Source organism: Mya arenaria, chromosome 6 (genome assembly GCF_026914265.1).
Source record: "Mya arenaria isolate MELC-2E11 chromosome 6, ASM2691426v1".
NCBI classification, from domain to species: Eukaryota; Metazoa; Mollusca; class Bivalvia; order Myida; family Myidae; genus Mya; species Mya arenaria.
In genome coordinates this window covers 45172605-45191262 of record NC_069127.1, presented here as the reverse complement: position 1 = coordinate 45191262, position 18658 = coordinate 45172605, and the positions used below count along the sequence as shown (strand labels likewise).

At 35.6% G+C, this 18658-nt stretch overlaps 1 protein-coding gene across 1 annotated transcript in view; it reads right to left on the bottom strand.

Moving 5' to 3' along the window:
* Positions 1-10744: 10744 nt before the first annotated feature.
* The window catches only part of LOC128238149 (pre-mRNA-splicing regulator WTAP-like), a 77597-nt gene continuing 69683 nt past the window's right edge, over positions 10745-18658 (bottom strand). The window contains exon 6 of the mRNA XM_052953731.1: positions 10745-11945. Within this exon, the coding sequence (XP_052809691.1) occupies positions 11730-11945 (216 nt within the window). The 3' untranslated portion in view covers positions 10745-11729. The remainder of the gene's footprint in view (positions 11946-18658) is intronic.

Below are 18658 nucleotides of genomic sequence, written 5' to 3'. Positions count from 1 at the left end.
TGACCTTGACCTTTGAGGTAGGGACACGGTCTTGCATGCGACACGTCGTCTTGGTATGTGGAACACATGTGGCAAGTTATTTTAAAATCTGTCAATACAGGGAAAGTTACAGCATGGACACGACAATCTATACTCTATGTCCTTATATGCAGCACTCCATTGTGAATAAACACTATGTGTGACCTTGACCTTTGAGGTAGGGACACTGGTCTTGCACGCGACACGTCGTCTTGGTATGTGGAACACATGTGGCAAGTTATTTTAAAATCTGTCCATACAAGAGAAAGTTACAGCCCGGACACGACAACCTATACTCTATGTCCTTATATGCAGCACTCCATTGTGAATAAACACTAAGTGTGACCTTGACCTTTGAGGTAGGGACACGGGTCTTGCATGCGACACGTTGTCTTGGTATGTGGAACACATGTGGCAAGTTATTTTAAGATCTGTCCATACAAGGGAAAGTTACAGCCCGGACACGACAACCTATACTCTATGTCCTTATATGCAGCACTCCATTGTGAATAAACACTATGTGTGACCTTGACCTTTGAGGTAGGGACACGGGTCTTGAACGCGACACGTCGTCTTGGTATGTGGAACACATGTGGCAAGTTATTTTAAAATCTGTCCATACAAGAGAAAGTTACAGCCCGGACACGACAACCTATACTCTATGTCCTTATATGCAGCATTCCATTGTGAATAAACACTAAGTGTGACCTTGACCTTTGAGGTAGGGACACGGGTCTTGCACGCGACACGTCGTCTTGGTATGTGGAACACATGTGGCAAGTTATTTTAAAATCTGTCCATACAAGGGAAAGTTACAGCCCGGACACCACAACCTATACTCTATGCCTTGACCTTTGAGGTAGGGACATGGGTTTTGCACGCGACATGTCATCTTGGTATATGGAACACATGTGGCAAGTTATTTTAAAATCTGTCCATACAAGGGAAAGTTACAGCCCGGACACGTCAACCTATACTCTATGTCCTTATATGCAGCACTCCATTGTGAATAAACACTAAGTGTGACCTTGACCTTTGAGGTAGGGACACGGGTCTTGTGGAACACATGTGGCAAGTTATTTTAAAATCTGTCCATACAAGGGAAAGTTACAGCCCGGACACGACAACCTATACTCTACATTTGTATGTCCTTATATGCAGCACTCCATTGTGAATAAACACTAAGTGTGACCTTGACCTTTGAGGTAGGGACACGGGTCTTGCACGCAACACGTCGTCTTGGTATGTGGTACACATGTGGCAAGTTATTTTAAAATCTGTCCATACAAGGGAAAGTTACAGCCCGGACACGACAACCTATACTCTATGCTTATATGCAGCACTCTATGGTGAATAAACACTAAGTGTGACCTTGACCTTTGAGGTACGGACAGGGGTCTTGCACGCGACACGTCGTCTTGGTATGTGGTACACATGTGGCAAGTTATTTTAAAATCTGTCCATTCAAGAGAAAGTTACAGCCGGGACATGACAACCTATACTCTATGTCCTTATATGCAGCACTCCATTGTGAATAAACACTAGGTGTGACCTTGACCTTTGAGGTAGGGACACGAGTCTTGCATGCCACACGTCGTCTTGGTATGTGGAACACATGTGGCAAGTTATTTTAAAATCTGTCCATACAAGGGAAAGTTACAGAGCCGGACGGACGGACGGACGGACGGTGCGATTTTAATATGCCCACCTTCGGGGCATAAAAATCAAATGGTATTTTCTAAGTATCGAATAAGTTATGTTACAAACTGTGCGATGTGTAACTATGTCTTTTCTTGCGAAGATAGCGAAACCAATAACAAACTAGGTAAACAAGACTTTTTGTAACAAATAATAAAAAATAACATTCTATAAGCAATCCCGCTTGGCTCCATATTCTCGAGGCTCGAAGTATTTTGGCCGGTCACTAGAATATCGAGCCATCGAGTTTCGACTGTACTTTAAAAATAGTTATGGTTCCTGTACACTGCACTTCTTCCCACTATTTTATATCATTCTATTAAGTTTTAATTAAATTCCATCCAGTAGTTTTCAAGTTAAGTTATGCTGTTGTTATAAATACAAGGAAAATTGCAATACACTGACCAAACAACTGACAAAACAACCGACCACAGAGTCACTCCAAAATAATTATTTTTCTGGGTTATACTAGGTTTAGTTGTATTTCTATTAAACCATCCTGAAAAGGACAAGAAAAACTGCAATGCTACAAAACCAGGTTTTTCAATGATTGATTGAACAAATTCAGTCATCACTGTGAGATTTAGTTTAAACTGTTTTTCAATATTGAGTAACAGTGACCTCCAACTTGACCCTTAGGGGCCCCATATCAAGTGATGAATGCGAAAAAGGTTCTAAGTTACATTTAATAAAGCAAAAGCCAGATGTCAATGAACTTTGAATATATTTGAGGTGGTACACAAACTTCAAGTAAATTCTAATTAGAAAAAGGGGCATAATTTTGTCAAAATGCTTGATAGAGTTACCTCCTTATTTGTACAGGTTAGGGACATGATGGTAAACAAGAGTGCAAAGTTTCAAAGCCATATGTCAATGGACTTTGAAAATATTTGAGGTTGTATGCAAACTTTAACATAAGTGGTTATGCCGACGCTCGGGTGACTAGGATAGCTCTCCTTATTCTTCGAATTGTCGAGCTAAAAAAACAAAATTAGCTACAAGGACATTTTATTCATGCATTGAACTCTTGATCCAAACTTTCCCAAAATACTGGTAAAGCTATTCACATTCCAACAATACAGCTCATCTCTAGTTATTCTAGATTATTATTTGTTTAATTGTTTCTGCAAGTCATTGACAGGGAATTTTCGGGTGACTAGGATGGCTCTCCTTATTCTTCGAATAGTCAAGCTAAAAAGGTGGGGCCAGCTTTTGCCCAAGGGGCATAATTTCAAATGTTTTGACAGTCATCATATGATGCTCCACAACAAAAATCAGCCTTGTGGTTTGAAACATGAAGATTTTGAAAATATTTCTTAAATAAGTCTTTAGGAAACTTGTGACCCATGGGGCAGTGCCAGTTTTGAACCAAGTGGCATAATTTAAACAACCATGGTAGTGGACTGCTAAATAAAGCCTTGTTCAAAATAGCAAGTAACTGCACAGCTGTTTCAGACAAAAAGGTTTTTAACATTTCCCAATTTAAGTTTACCAAACCTGTGAACACTGGGCATGGCCAGTTATGACCCCAGGGACATAATTTGAACAAAAATTTACATGCAATTGTGACTTTACATGTAAACTTGGCTAAAAATAGACTTAGCTAAAAATAGCATTTTTTTATACTTTCAAGACCCATAATATAGGCATGCATGGGCAGATCTGGGAACCAAGCTTTAATAGATATCTAAATACTGTACAAGTTTCATCAAGATACAATCAAAACTGAAGACTGTATCATGTTCAAATTAACTGTTTACAGAAGTACATACTTTTTTTTTATACTTTCAAGGCCCATTATCTAGGCATGTATGGGCGGATCTGGTTGATTTACGAAAGGAACCAAGCTCTAATTGATATCTAAATACTGTACAAGTTTCATCGAGATACAATCAAAACTATAGACTGTATGGTGTTAACAAGAAATCGTTTACAGACGCACAAATCTTAGTTTGGTACCATCGGGATTGGGTACGAATCTTACATTCAGCCTGGCTGTTATTTAATTGTCTTTGGTAAGATAATGCTTAAATCGCTGATGTTTTAGAATCAAATGACAATAAAAATGACTGCCCTTGCTGAAAAAATTACTTATCAAAACAAGAGTGTCATGATCGCCCTAAACATTCACCTAAGCAAAGGGCCACAACTCTGTGATAAAGCATTAATAAAAATGTTGCAATTTAAACACATCTTTACTGATGACGATGCCTTGTTTTATATTTGTAAAGGGTCATGCATTGAAACTACCTGTAAATTTTCATTGAATTTGGCCTGGTAGTTTCAGAGATTTTTTTTAAAGCAAAACAGTAAGTCGGCCATTTTGTTGTTGCTGTTAATCAATCATGACCCCTTGTTGTTTATTTGTAGAAGGTTACCCAAGGAAGCTTCCTGTAAAATTTCATTGAATTTGAACTGATAGTTTTAGAGGAGATGTTTTTTTAAAGCAAAACAGGAAGTTGGCAATTTTGTTGTTGTTGTTGTTGATCAATCATGACCCCTTGTTGTATTTTTGTAGAGGGTCACCCAAGGAAGCTTCCTGTAAAGTTTCATTGAATTTGGAGTGGTAGTTTCAAAAGAGATGTTTTTTTAAAGCAAAACAGGAAGTCGGCCATTTTGTTGTTGTTGCTGTTGTTGTTGTTGTTATTGTTGATCAATCGTAACCCCTTGTTGTATTTTGGAAGAGGGTCACCCAAAAAAGCTTCCTGTATAGTTTCATTGAATTTGAACAGGTAGTTTCAGAGATGTTTTTTTAAAGCAAAACAGGAAGTTGGCCATTTTGTTGTTGTTGTTGTTGTTAATCAATCGTGACCCATTGTTGTATTTTTGTAGAGGGCACCCAAGGAAGCTTCCTGTGAAGTTTCATTGAATTTGGCCGGGTAGTTTCAGAGATATTTTTTAAGCAATTGTCAACAGACAGACGGACTGACTCACGGACAGACAACGGACAAAGACCGATCACAATAGCTCACCTTTAGCACTTCGTGTTCTGGTGAGCTAAAAAGCACATTGACAATATAACTCTGAAAATCATTCCAACAAAATGGCGGTTTCACCCAATTTTGACATGATCATAGACATCATAGGTAAATAATCCATCAAAATATTTTTGTGCGTTAAAAAGAAATTTTCATCATGAATATTTTACAAATAAACTTTTAAAAAACATTTTTTTCAGGACTATGTTTACAAAACTGTAGTGACCGTCTGCTTCAAATCAACAATGTTTAAAATGGCGAGTATGGTTTGTTTAATACAATTAACAATTATTTTAAAAGGTTAAAAAAAAGACATAATTTTTCGCCATCCCTTCGCATTTTCTATAGCATTTTACGAACTTTCATCGTTTCAAGAAAAAGTTGTCAATGTATATTCTGATTGGCTGACATTCAATAGCTCCACTCCAGGTGTTGTTTCACTAATTGGCTGTTACTCTAACGAATTATTGGAATAGAAAATGACCAATTGTGAATACACAGGTCGTCTGCTCATTACACAAATACACAATAAGCTGTCATATGACATGACAAAAGGCATATTGGAAGATGAAAGGGCAGTATGGCATATTTAAGCAGTCAATGGGGAAGCATGGTGACACCTAGGGGGAACACTATTATCATAAGTATTACGTTACAGTAAAACTGCGTTTGCTCCAGGATGCAGGGGACCAAGCTAAAACCTTGAGGGAAACGATGTTTCGAACGATCCGAATTTCAATTTTCCAGACCGTTATGAAATATCTTTCAGTGTATTATAAGTTTGAAGTCGTCAAACCGACTGTTTACTAAGACATCGATTATATGTTGTGTTGTGGAAATCACTCATATGTTCAAAGGCTGTCGTATACTAAATGTAAAATATAAAAGAAAGATCAATAAATGATAAAATAGAAATGTTTATTTTTACAAAATCAACATATTGCAAAACAAAGTGACAAGAAGGAATTATTTTCAGAGATTCCGATGTTGGATCGATATGGTAGTGTTTATTCATATTTTTATTACTCATTTACATTTCTCACAATTAACTTCTCAAATGCCCATATCAACTACTATCGGTCATGCGTAAACATTGACAAACGGGTTTTCACACCTTATCAAATTGCCTTTCATCTGTCATTGCAATTTTTACAACAAAATTTTAACACCTAGCAATTTTTTGTTTATTTTGGAACACACGTTCTGGAAAAAGTGTGAAATAATGACCTTGAAGGAGCCATAAGGTTTTGTGCAAGATTTGTATACTTGGGACCGACTATATTGCTCAACTCCTTGACATATTTAGGTTTTGACGCATCGTAGGTATATTTTATATGAAAATAGAAGGAAAAATGTTCGGGACCAAGTTCCTAGAAGGTATTTATACTCACAATTGCAGGTGTGATATCCCATTGAGACGTAATAAGACCACAAGCTGAGTACTGAATGGAAAATCCCCCAAATTCATTGATGCCTAAATCATTAAATATATTATGTCAGTTCAATTTACCATTAAAATCAATAAAGATTATAATTATTTAAAGATAATATTTTGTTTAGAATCAATAAGTAGCTGAGAAAATGATGAGTCAATTTTCTGTGGAACTGATAGATAGTACAATAGGTCAGGTAAACACATTTGTGCAAGCGTTTCGATAATCTAGATCTTTTTATTCATACCGGATAAACATTTATCAGATTTCTTTTTGTAAACATTTTTATGAGGGGGTAATAAAGTTAAACAGACACCCTTGACTGGATCTCTCAGCTGGATGACACCGGATATTCCTGCCATATTTCTGCGTATTATACACATGAAAAGGAAAATGATAGGCCTATAATAAAAGAAGTGTCCTTAGTTTAATTGTTTGTATTTAATCAATTTTATATTTACAAATCATATGAAATAACACTGAACTCTTAATAATTTGGGCGTTATTATCAAGGATATGACACTTCTGGCGGAATAAGAATTTCGGGAAAAAGTAAGATTAGTGGCAAAAATCAACAAAAGTATTACTTTTCATATCAAAGGGAAGTAATCAGTGAATCATGTCTCACAAAGAAAGAACTACTGCAATAATACACAACTTTCTGTAAAAAATTGTCTCCCTTAGACAAAACTTTCGCTAGGCTGTAGCATAAAATTCAAGGGCCATAATCCAGTCATGCATGAATCTGGCTGGTTTAAAAAAGGAACCAAGCTCTTATGGATATCTAATTAGTGCATAAGTTTGATTAAGTAAAAACTGAAGACTGTATCACATTCACAATCAATTGCTCTATAAAATATAGCAGATAATGAGCTCCCTTACATATCTTTTTTTCTGAGAAAATAGTGTCTCAAATGGATTAAACGTCAACCCATTCATTGATTGCATGCCCTCAAACCAAAATGTAATTGTTGAAAACATTTCTAGTGCGTCCCATAAAAATATTGGTACCATATTATACTGTGTATAGGACGCTAGAATAGATAGGATGCAGGCATAAAAAATAGTAAAAAAGAAAAGAAAACAAGAGATGTTAGTGAAACATTTATGCCCCCTTGGGAGCCAAATTGTTAGTAGGATTTGGACACTTAAATAAAATATGGACAATCAGAAAACCTTTTTTCAGCTTACAGTCACACTGACCTTGACCTTTGACCCACTGACCTCAAAATCAATAGGGTTCATCTGCTGGTCATGACCAATAAGCCTACCTAGTATGAGGTCCCTGGGTCAAAGCGTTCTCAAGTTATTGATCGGAAACCGTTTTTCATGTTAAGGTCACACTGACCTTGACCTTTGACCCACTGACCTCAAAATCAATAGGGTTCATCTGCTGGTCATGACCAATACACCTACCAAGTATGAGGTTCCTGGGTCAAAGCGTTCTCAAGTTATTGATCGGAAACCGTTTTTCATGTAAAGGTCACACTGACCTTGACCTTTGACCCACTGACCTCAAAATCAATAGGGTTCATCTGCTGGTCATGACCAATAAGCCTACCTAGTATGAGGTCCCTGGGTCAAAGCGTTCTCAAGTTATTGATCGGAAACCGTTTTTCATGTTAAGGTCACACTGACCTTGACCTTTGACCCACTGACCTCAAAATCAATAGGGTTCATCTGCTGGTCATGACCAATACACCTACCAAGTATGAGGTTCCTGGGTCAAAGCGTTCTCAAGTTATTGATCGGAAACCGTTTTTCATGTAAAGGTCACACTGACCTTGACCTTTGACCCACTGACCTCAAAATCAATAGGGTTCATCTGCTGGTGATGACCAATACACATACCAAGTATGAGGTCCCTCGGTCAAAGCGTTCTCAAGTTATTGATCGGAAACCATTTGGTATTCCGACCGACCGACAGACAGACCGACCGACCGACATGTGCAAAACAATATACCCCACTTTTTTCAAAAGGGGGCATAAAAGGTAGCAGTGGAAACATGTCAAAATTGGAGCTGAAAAATCGGCAGCCACCATATTTGTTTTAACTATTTATTTTTGTATCATGAAAATGGCAAAGGTAAATATAAAAAATGTGATATTTAAAAGCAAAATCATATGTGCTTTTTTGTTTATTTCATGTAAATGAGCATGGAAAGTAACAGTTGCATAAGAGACAGAACAAAAAGTACTGTGAATTACTATTTGTAAGTATTCTTTCTGATTGTGGATCGTAAACAATAACCCTTCGAGAAAACAGTTGTACAAGGCAGAGTGTTTTTCACATCTTAGCACATTTGAAATGCTTTGACAGTGACAATAATGCTACTTTGCAGTATGCACTTTCCTTTCTTATCATTTTAAAACAGAAACACACTACAAAGTTTATCAATATCATGAGCAACGTTTTATTTATATTTTCCTTGTATCCCGAAATACAACTGCTGTTATAACTCATAATATTCACAGTGTTATGTGAGTAACATCCCTTTGATATTAAACTAGAACTCTGCTAGTCGGATGTGTCGCCTGATGAATTATTTACTGTCAACATTATAGCTGTAAGATTGGCATTTTATACATTTATAGACATTGATGTTGCCATTTAACTTTCAAGGCAGGTGGCATTTAAACTGAAGGTAACAGCGTTAAGCCGGACAAAAATTAACAACGAAAATGAGATTTATCTACCTATTAAGTTTCAGGTTGATAATCACAGTGCAATTACTCTAAACATATAGATGCAAGAGTTACAGTTCTTATCTACTGCACTTGCCCTCCATGAGATCTATCTACGTGTGAAGTTCCAAGTCGATAACTCTTATATTCTTCAAGATATGCCCCGGACAAAACTTTAAGCATGAAAATTAACAAAGGGCAATGACTCTAAAACTAAGAAATTAAGAGTTACTGTTATTCTGCACTGCACTTGCCTTCCATGAGATCTATCTACATATGAAGTGTCAAGTTGATAACTCTTATATTCTACAAGATATGCCCCGGACAAAACTATAAGCATGAAAATTAACAAAGGGCAATTACTCCGAAAATATGGAAGCAAGAGTAACAGTTCTTGATCTCTGAACTTGTGCTCAATGAGATCTATCTATATATGAAACTTCAAGTTGATACCACTAATAGTTTAAGAAATATGCCCTGGACACAACCGCCCCCGCCGCCACCACTGATGCCGCCAACAAAAGAAACCCCTATATGCCGCCTTTTATGCCACCTTTTCAGGCGACACAAAAAGTAAACAATCTACCGGGATATTTGTTTTCCATTTATTTTTCATTAAATCTCATTAAATCATTTTAAAGTAATCATTCCGATTAGTGTTGGGAATCGGGCAGAAAAATAACTATCGATAATTGGTTTATGAAACCGATCAATGATCGATTAATTAATCGATTTAATCATTATTTAATTATCTTTGGTCAACACACACAGTACATGCATCTGTTTTAAAAACCAATGTCCCCTTACAATGTGTGTACATTTATATGTATAAATTACATTATTTATTCAGAACGCAACTTTCCTTTAGTGTTTACAAGTTACTATTACAGAACATGAGACCACAGGCTTTATTTTTGTCTTACATTTAGTAGTGTATACATGTGTGAAATAAACACAGAGAAATATATCAATCTCTTTTTAATAATCAGTCAGTTACAAGTACATCAAGCGGTTAAAATTCTATATGTTTTAAAAGAAAACTGAAAAAAAAACACTAAATTACATGGTAAGAAGTAAACGTTTTCATGTCATAAAATCACTTTTTAACCACAAACATGAGAAGTTGGGAACCAATTCTTTAGCAGCTAAATTACAAAGAAAATTTGTAATAAGGTACTGTATTGATTTACTGACCTGAGAGGAATATGACTAGATAAATTAACATATATCCACCTTGACCTTTTATCATTACCTAGCATTAACCAGAAACAAAACATATTTTCATGACATTTATTTTACTGGTTACAAAGTCGGTTGCGGTTACGTCCCTTGTTTCCATAATTGATTATTCAAATTTCACTATCGATTGTCGCCGACGTAGGCCTTTCCGATCAATTGTCAATTATAATCGATCATTAGCACAACAAAAAATTCCAATTGTTTACATGTGTTTACTTACATGAATTTACCTACGTCAGCTTGTATCTTTGGTGGACAATGTACTTACCCTTCATCACTGTTGAAAAAAAAATTGGGCCTGAAATGGACTGGAAAAAAGAAGAAAACCTAATAGTAAAGATAGGACGCAGGCAATTATTTTTTCAAAATTCTGGGATAAAAAAGTGCATCCTATACACAGTATAATACCTTATATTAATTTACAATGGAAAGTAGAAACTTCTTATTTACACAAATGTGCTGCCTGCAGTGTTGGACTATAGAGTACACTGGTGGATTAATTTAAGACAGACCTATCAAGCATGTCCATGCCTAATTATTGAAACATCCAAACTTCAGCACTAGTCTAAGAGTTTTTATGGCTTAAGTTGCCAACACAGTGCATTCATCCTTTTAAAGGGACTGGCAACAATAGTACAGTCATGTTGTACTAGGTGTAGATTGTGAATTTGCAAGGTAAAATAGAAGAATCTATTTTAAAGATTTTTTTATTTGTACCAGAGGAAAATGCTGGAAAACTATGTGAAGATATAAATTCTAATTACAGAGCCTCCACTCTACATTTTGGGGAAAGAGACAGTCAATTCTGAGCAATATGGGAAATATTTGACTAAAATCAATAATAAGACAAACTTTATTTAAAAAATTCCACTCTTTTTTACACACATGTATCTGTTTATCATAATATGTAAAGATAGGTCTTAAATTATGATTATCATATTTCAGGACATTTAGAAGGAAGTTTCAACTCTCGTGGGGGAATAAGATAACATTTCTGAAGAGGGGAATGGCATCAAAGTTTGCCCCTAAGTGTGCAGATTGAAGGCCCTGGATTACAAATATTTGACGTGCATTTCTTAGTTTTTAAATGCATGATCTTTCTAACAATCAAAACAAGTTGTAAAACAAAATATTTTAAGTTAAAAACTTAAAAAACAAAATGTATTTACCCGTTTCCATGTTATTTTTGTAGCTACACATCAATACCATTTTGTCAAAATTGGTCTTTCTCCATTATATGTTGGAATAGTGTCATTTCTGCTATTAATCTTTGCATCAAAAGCAAGGACATAAATGAATGTCTTCAAAGTTCTGATTTTAAGTGTCATGTTTTCATGTACAAATGTGATCATTGTCATCCGAACAAGATTTGGTTAAATTTAAAAGTAGGGAAGATAAAAGAATTAAAACAAGTCACAACATCAACCAGTCACCGTCCTGCTCTCACAAAAGATATGTTTAGAAATGTTCTGAATGTTACTTTTCTGCCAACAAAATAAAAAATATTTTCACACGGTTATCCCTAGCGTCATCATGCCCCTTGATGAGAACAGTGACGTGACAGTGAGTCTCATATTGAGAGTCAACTTGCGTCCAGTGGATCACTGGGACGCCTCACGCCGCCTTCCCTGAGCTCCAGGCACTGTGTCGCCCACGAGCTTCGCAATTCTCGAGCAGTCTAAGTTACAAAAGTTACCGTAGCAGGGAAGGGAGATATGCACCTGTCAGGGGTGAACTTCCATGCACTTAGTTCGTTTTGGGTTTGTTTCAGTTTTTCTTGTGCATCATCCATTTCTTTCGTCATTTTCTGAAACACAATGTTGACTGCTGGGTCTAGAAGCATAGACTTCAGTTGAGTTGTGCCCTCTGCTTGCTTAATCTCTGCAATCTGCGTCTGAAACAATTTGAAGAAGTAACTTTGTAACATCCAAAAGTGCATCATTTTTGGAAGTAGAATAAAACTACAGGGATTCAAACAGCGGATAATTGTCATTCCTGAAAAACAGCCAGCATTCTGTTAGAGTACAAACGTGCCCATGTCTGGGTAGTGTTTATATTCATTTCAAGGTATTTCCTCCTGTTTTTTTATGCAAATAGCCGTGCAAAAATCAATCTTAACAACTGTACAATAGTCTGATGTTAAAAGCTCTAAAGTCTGATTTCAGGATGAATACTGAACATTTAGAAGCCCTGCAACTATCATCTAATAAGTGCAGGAGATATTTCTTCTTTCGTGTACCAAGATTCATTTAATTATCTGAAACATTTTTGCACAGGTTTCCTTATGTTGAATGGGCATAACATGAAAATTCATAGTTATGGGCCAAGTATGACACCTTGCTAGACATGTGTTGTTGTGTCTGGCAACATGTGTACTAAGTTTAAAATTTTGATTGAATTATTGAACTTTTTTTAATTTTTGCATGATGCTGATGACAACACCTGAAGGTTATCACAATAGCCCAACTAAAAAACTCAGGCCAGACAGACTCACACGCACACAGACAGAGCCTGCGACACGCCTCATCATAATAAACCCTTATGGCAGGATTTTTAAAAATCAAATAATGCATGGTAAAGATACAGCCCGGACAAGGTTTAGTCCAGACCTGTCCTATGAACAATACTCATCTTGACTTCTGAACTCTTAGTGTGACCTTGACCTTTGAGATCACCTCATGCCACCTCATCAAAGTGAACCTTTATGTTAAGTTTTTTTGAGAATTCTATAACGCATGGTCAGGATACAAGTTTAAGTAGCAGAAATCATTTAAGAAATATCATCTTTTTAAAAAAAACAAGCAAATTCGTTGAATTGATATCCGCAGCCTGATTGGGCTAAGTCAAGGAATGGAAATCAATTGTTGATGAAATATATATATATATAAGTGAGTTTGAGTTTGATTGCAACTGTCTGAAATAAAAAACAAGAGCTGTCACAGTAATGCCCCTGAATGTGAGGTCAGTACATAAAAAATTAATAAGTTATTTTAAATTGCCACTGAACATAAAAAATACCACCCATACTTGACAACCTACACTCTTATGTCCATATATTCAGCATTCCATTGTGAATAAACACTAAGTGTATCTTTCACCTTAGAGGTTGGGACATGGGTCTTGCACGCAACACGTCATCTTGGTATGTCAAACACATGTGGAAAGTTATTTTAAAATCTGTCCATACAAGAAAAAGTTACAGCCGGGACACGACAACCTATACTCTATGTCCTTATATGCAGCATTCCATTGTGAATAAACACTGGGTGTGACCTTGACCTTAGAGGTAGGGACATGGGTCTTACACGTGACACATCGTCTTGGTATGTCAAACACATGTGGTAGGTCATTTCAAAATCTGTCCCTACAAGAGAAAGTTACAGCCCGGACACAACAACCTATACTCTATGTCCTTATATATGCAGCATTCCATTGTGAATAAACACTAAGTGTGAGCTTGACCTTGGAGATATGGAAAAAGGGTCTTACACGCGACACTTCGTCTTGGTATGTCAAACACATGTGGCAGGTCATTTCAAAATCTGTCCCTACAAGAGAAAGTTACAGCCCGGACACGACAACCTATACTCTATGTCCTTATATGCAGCATTCCATTGAGAATAAACACTAAAGTGTAACCTTGACCTTAGAGGTAGGGACACGGGTCATGCACGCGACACGTCACCTTGGTATGTCAAACACATGTGGCAAGTTATTTTCAAATCTGTCCATACAAGAGAAAGGACAGACGGACGGACGGTGCGATTTTAATATGCCCACCTTCGGGGGCATAAAAATATTGTATTTAATGTAACATTTAGAAATGACCAAGAAACCTAGTTTATGACTCCATGTTACCCAGTTCCAAACTAATCTAAGATTTCATCAAAGCAAACATTCTGACCAAGTTTCATGAAGATTGGTCCAGATATATTGCAAAAAATATAGCCTCTAGAGTGTCCACAAGGTTTTTTTAAGATTTGACCCAGTGACCTCCTCATTTTTTACCCCCACGTGACCTACTAGTTTCAAATTATTCCAAGATTTCATTGAGGCATTCTGATTGAGTTTCATGGAAATCAAAGCAGATGTATTGCCTCTAGAGTGTTCCCAAGATTTTTGTAAGATATGACCTAGTGACTTAGTTTTTGACCAATATGACACATTTTTAAAACGCTGTCGAAATTTTACCCAAAAGAACATTCTGACAATGTTTGAACTTAATCAGACCAATCACCACCATAAAATAGTTTCGGACAAGATTTTTGAAAATTTTGACTTTATGACCTAATGTTCAATCATATATGACAAGGTTTCAAATAAGTCCAAGATTTCATCAAGGAAAACATTCTAATTAAGGTTTATGAATATTTGACCATGTATAATGCCTCTAATATGTTTCAAAGATTTTTCTAAGATTTGACCTACTGACCAAGTTTTTGACCCCATGTGACCCACTTTTTAAAGTGGTCTATATTTCCTCAAGGTGTACATCATGACCATTTTTTAACATAACTTGACCAATCATTACCATGATATGGTTCTGGACAAGATCTTTCTAAGATTTGACCTACTGACGAAATTTTTGATCATATGTGACCCAGTTTTATTTATGACCAAGATGTCCATCAAGGAAAACATTCTGATTAAATTTCATGGATATTTGACCATGTGTAATGCCTCTAATATGTTCCAAATATTTTTTTAAGATTTGACCAAGTGGCCTAGTTTTTGACCCCGTGTGACCCACTTTTTAAAGTGATAAATATTTCTTCAAGGGGTACATCATGACCAATTTTGAAAATAACTTGACCAATGATTACCATGATATGGTTCTGGACAAAAAAATTCTAAGATTTGACCTAATGACCTAATTTTTAATCATATGTGACCCAGTTTTATTTACGACCAAGAGTTCATCAAGGAAAACATTCTGATTAAGTTTAATGAATATTTGACCATGTATAATGCCCCTAGTTGACCTAGTGACCTAGTTTTTGACCCCAAGTGACCCACTTTGTCGAGATTTGATCAAGTGGAACATTCTGACCTGTCTTGGAGACATGTTTCATTTAAAAACTGCATCACTTAGTGTGTCCTTGAAGTTTGAACATTTTCTGATCAATGCCTACCAAGGTATGGTACCAGACGGACGGACGGAAGGACGGACGGACAACGCCAAAACAATATCCCCCTCCCGAAATCTTCGATTCGGCGAAGGATAATAAACCTTGACATATATGCAAAGCTACAGATTAACTTTTTACTTAAAGTGTATTTTACATCCTTATGCAATCTAGTAAAGTGTATGGTACACCCTTTAATGGGTCATTCATTAAAGTGTAATGGTGATTTCTAAAGTGTACTGGTACATTAAAGCTGCACTCTCACAGGTTGAATGTTTTGACAACTTTTTTACATTTTGTCTTGGAATGAACAGTTTTTTGCATAAATATCTAAAAACCAGCAATAAAAGACTGATGAAATAAAATCAGATCGCAGATTTTCATATTTCCTCTTCAAAATTGATGTTTTATGCATTTTTCTTTAACCCTTTAGTGCATGTATACGAGATAGGCCGACATAGCTCATTAGCAGATGTAAACGCATCTGGCCGACCCTATACACTACTGGATGTAAACGCATCTCCCGCATATTTCAATAGGGTCGTTTCAATACTTCAATATTGCATCTTTCTTTTTGTAAACAATATCCCGGATGTTTATAAAGCTGAAGATTAACCTTTTGTGTATTGATTTTCCCTCGAAAATGTCGTCTGCTAAAACTTGAAGGTCATTATTTATACTGCCAATCACAGGTGTGAGATCCTACTGTGACATAATAAAACCTGGAGGAATGGCAGTACTGTACAGTATGGAATTTCCCCAAAAACATTGATGCATAAATCAATGAAATTATTGTCAGTTTAATTTACCATTGAAATCAATAAAGATAATAATTATTTGTAGATAATATTTTGTGTTACAAACAATAGAAACAATAAGTAGCTGAGAAAATGATGAGTAAATTTTCTGCTGAGCTAATCAATGGCCAGCATGGTTCCGTCGTAAAACAGGTCAAGTAAACAACATTTGTGCAAGCTTTGATGATTTAGATCTTTTTATTCATTACTTGGAAAACATTTATCGCTTTCTTTTTGTAAAGAATTTTATGAGGGGGTAATAAAACTAAACAGACACTCTGGACTGGAGCTCTCAGCTGGATGACACCGGATATTCCTGCCACATTTCTGTGTATCATACACAAGAACATCAATTGTCGGCTTTTTAATCCAAATGTGTCTTTTTTATGATAGGGGTAATAAAATTTAGATCTATCCCAGCATATTATTACCCTTTGATTTAATGCAATTATGACATTTCAAAGAAATGTTACAATTCAATCTTGGAAATGCATTCACAGATGAAATAAAAGAATTTTATATTTCATCATTGACACCATTTATTAGATAAATTAATTACCTATAAAAAATGTATTCACATAAAAAAGATTTGGAAACAATTATTTGGAGTAATATTGATTTTAAGGTCATACTGCTGTATTCATTTGCTCATTTTCGAATATCCTGAAAAGTACCTATACAGATAAGGACTGCTTATCAGTAAGATGGCTATTGACTGGGAGGTGTAATCTGGCCACTTGTCTATGTGCTAAAGGGTTAAACCATAAAACAATAAATTTGAAATGGAAATATGAGAATCTGCGATCTGATCTTTTGTCAACAGTCTTTCATCACTGGTTTGCAGATATTTACGCAAAACATTGCTAATTCTAAGACAAAAAATTAAAAAGTTGGAAAAACTCTAAATCTGTGAGAGTGCAGCTTTATATTACAAGTATGAATGACTTATTTTATTTAATGAACTTTTAAAGCACATATATAAGAATTAACACAAAATTGAAATGTTGATCAGCAAATTACAAGTCCTGTTTAATTTGCTGAGCAACATTCCAATTTTGTGTAAGTTGATTTACACAGAATAGAATCAACTAAAAAAAAAATGCTACGCAGTGGTTACGTCCCCTGGCGTCCCCTTACATTTACACATAGTGAATCGATTTCAATAAACCGGTTTAACATTAAGTAAAAACGACTTCATAAAATGGGCAGAAAATACTTAGTCAAAATGGCTAGCGTAAAAGGGTCAAATATACTGGGAAGAATGTTACGCCCTATTCTTTTTTTAAAAAAACCGGTATGAACAGCTGTTTGATTTTAGGTTGTAATTGGTGATTTTTAAAGTGTATTTACGCCCATTATGACCCTTATCTGTAGCTCTGTATATGTGTTTACCAGCTTTTACTATTAGCTGTACGATGTATTGCAGTAAACGTTGAAGGTCAATTATTAACAGTTTTACTACTACCCCCAAAAATTGGTGTTCTATAAGAATTACAGGGTGTCCTGCAATTTTACTTACAAAAAAGTGTTTGAACATTTTAGTTATTGTTGTGGGTATGGGGGGGGATGGCTCTGAAGCTCCCTTATGAATCACCACATCCAGAGAAATCAGTGACAAAATTCACATCGTGAAATTGTGTGACAGAATTCTCGGTGTTACTATGTTTCAATTTTTTTTTTAAATAATGTCATTTTTTATCTATCATACATAAGATTAAATGCTGACAAATACCCAACACATCAGATAATCACTTAAATACCCAAACAAGGCTTTTTTCGATGCAGACTGGCTTCTCTATATGTACTTAATTTTCCAATGCCTGTAGAGGACAACAACACTGAGACCGGACTTCAGTACATTTAATGATATCCCACTAGGCAGTGTTTCACTGATATATACATGTGCAATTTATCAGTTATGGCAGTTTTGCATTTATTTTTGTTTTTTTTTACTTTGGCAAAAAATATGAAATTGTCACAGTGGCAGTGTTTTAATTTGGTGATCTGGCAGATTCTCTCGCCAATAAGCTGTGGTAATCTTGTCATATTATTGGGTGTCTCGGGTCACCTGGTTACTGTTAGTGCCAAGCACTGCTACATTTGGTAAATTTCATTTCTGTAAGGCCTCACCAAATTGATAACTTGTTCATCAGATTTTTTCAAAAAAATAATAGGACAAGCGAGCAAAATAAAAATAAAAATATTTGTTTTGCATTTAGCAAAAGAGGATCGAGCAAAGAGTGAACAAATTTTATTTAGTCAGTTTTATTCACATTTTATTCATTTATGAACTAAACATTGATATTGTAAACAGTACAAGGATAACATCTGAATGAGATAAAAAAAAAAAAAAAAAGTGCTATTTGAGATCAAGCAAATGTATTGCTTTAAACTATTTAATAAATGAAATCATTCAAAACCACAGTTTTCTAGATGTTAAACAATTTTGCAAAGTTTTTAAAAAAAACAAACCTTTGCATGGCTAAGCCAGGACACAAGAGCGCCAATCATCATGTCACAGCCACCTGCCTGCCAGATGACATACCCAAATCTAATAACCAACGTTTTCCAACTTTTACTTTCAAATACCTGGCTAAAAATAATTATCTTTCAAAAAACTTGTCTTATCTCATGCCATGGAAATGACTCGACAAGGTGACTTGAAAAATAACTCACAAAATGAA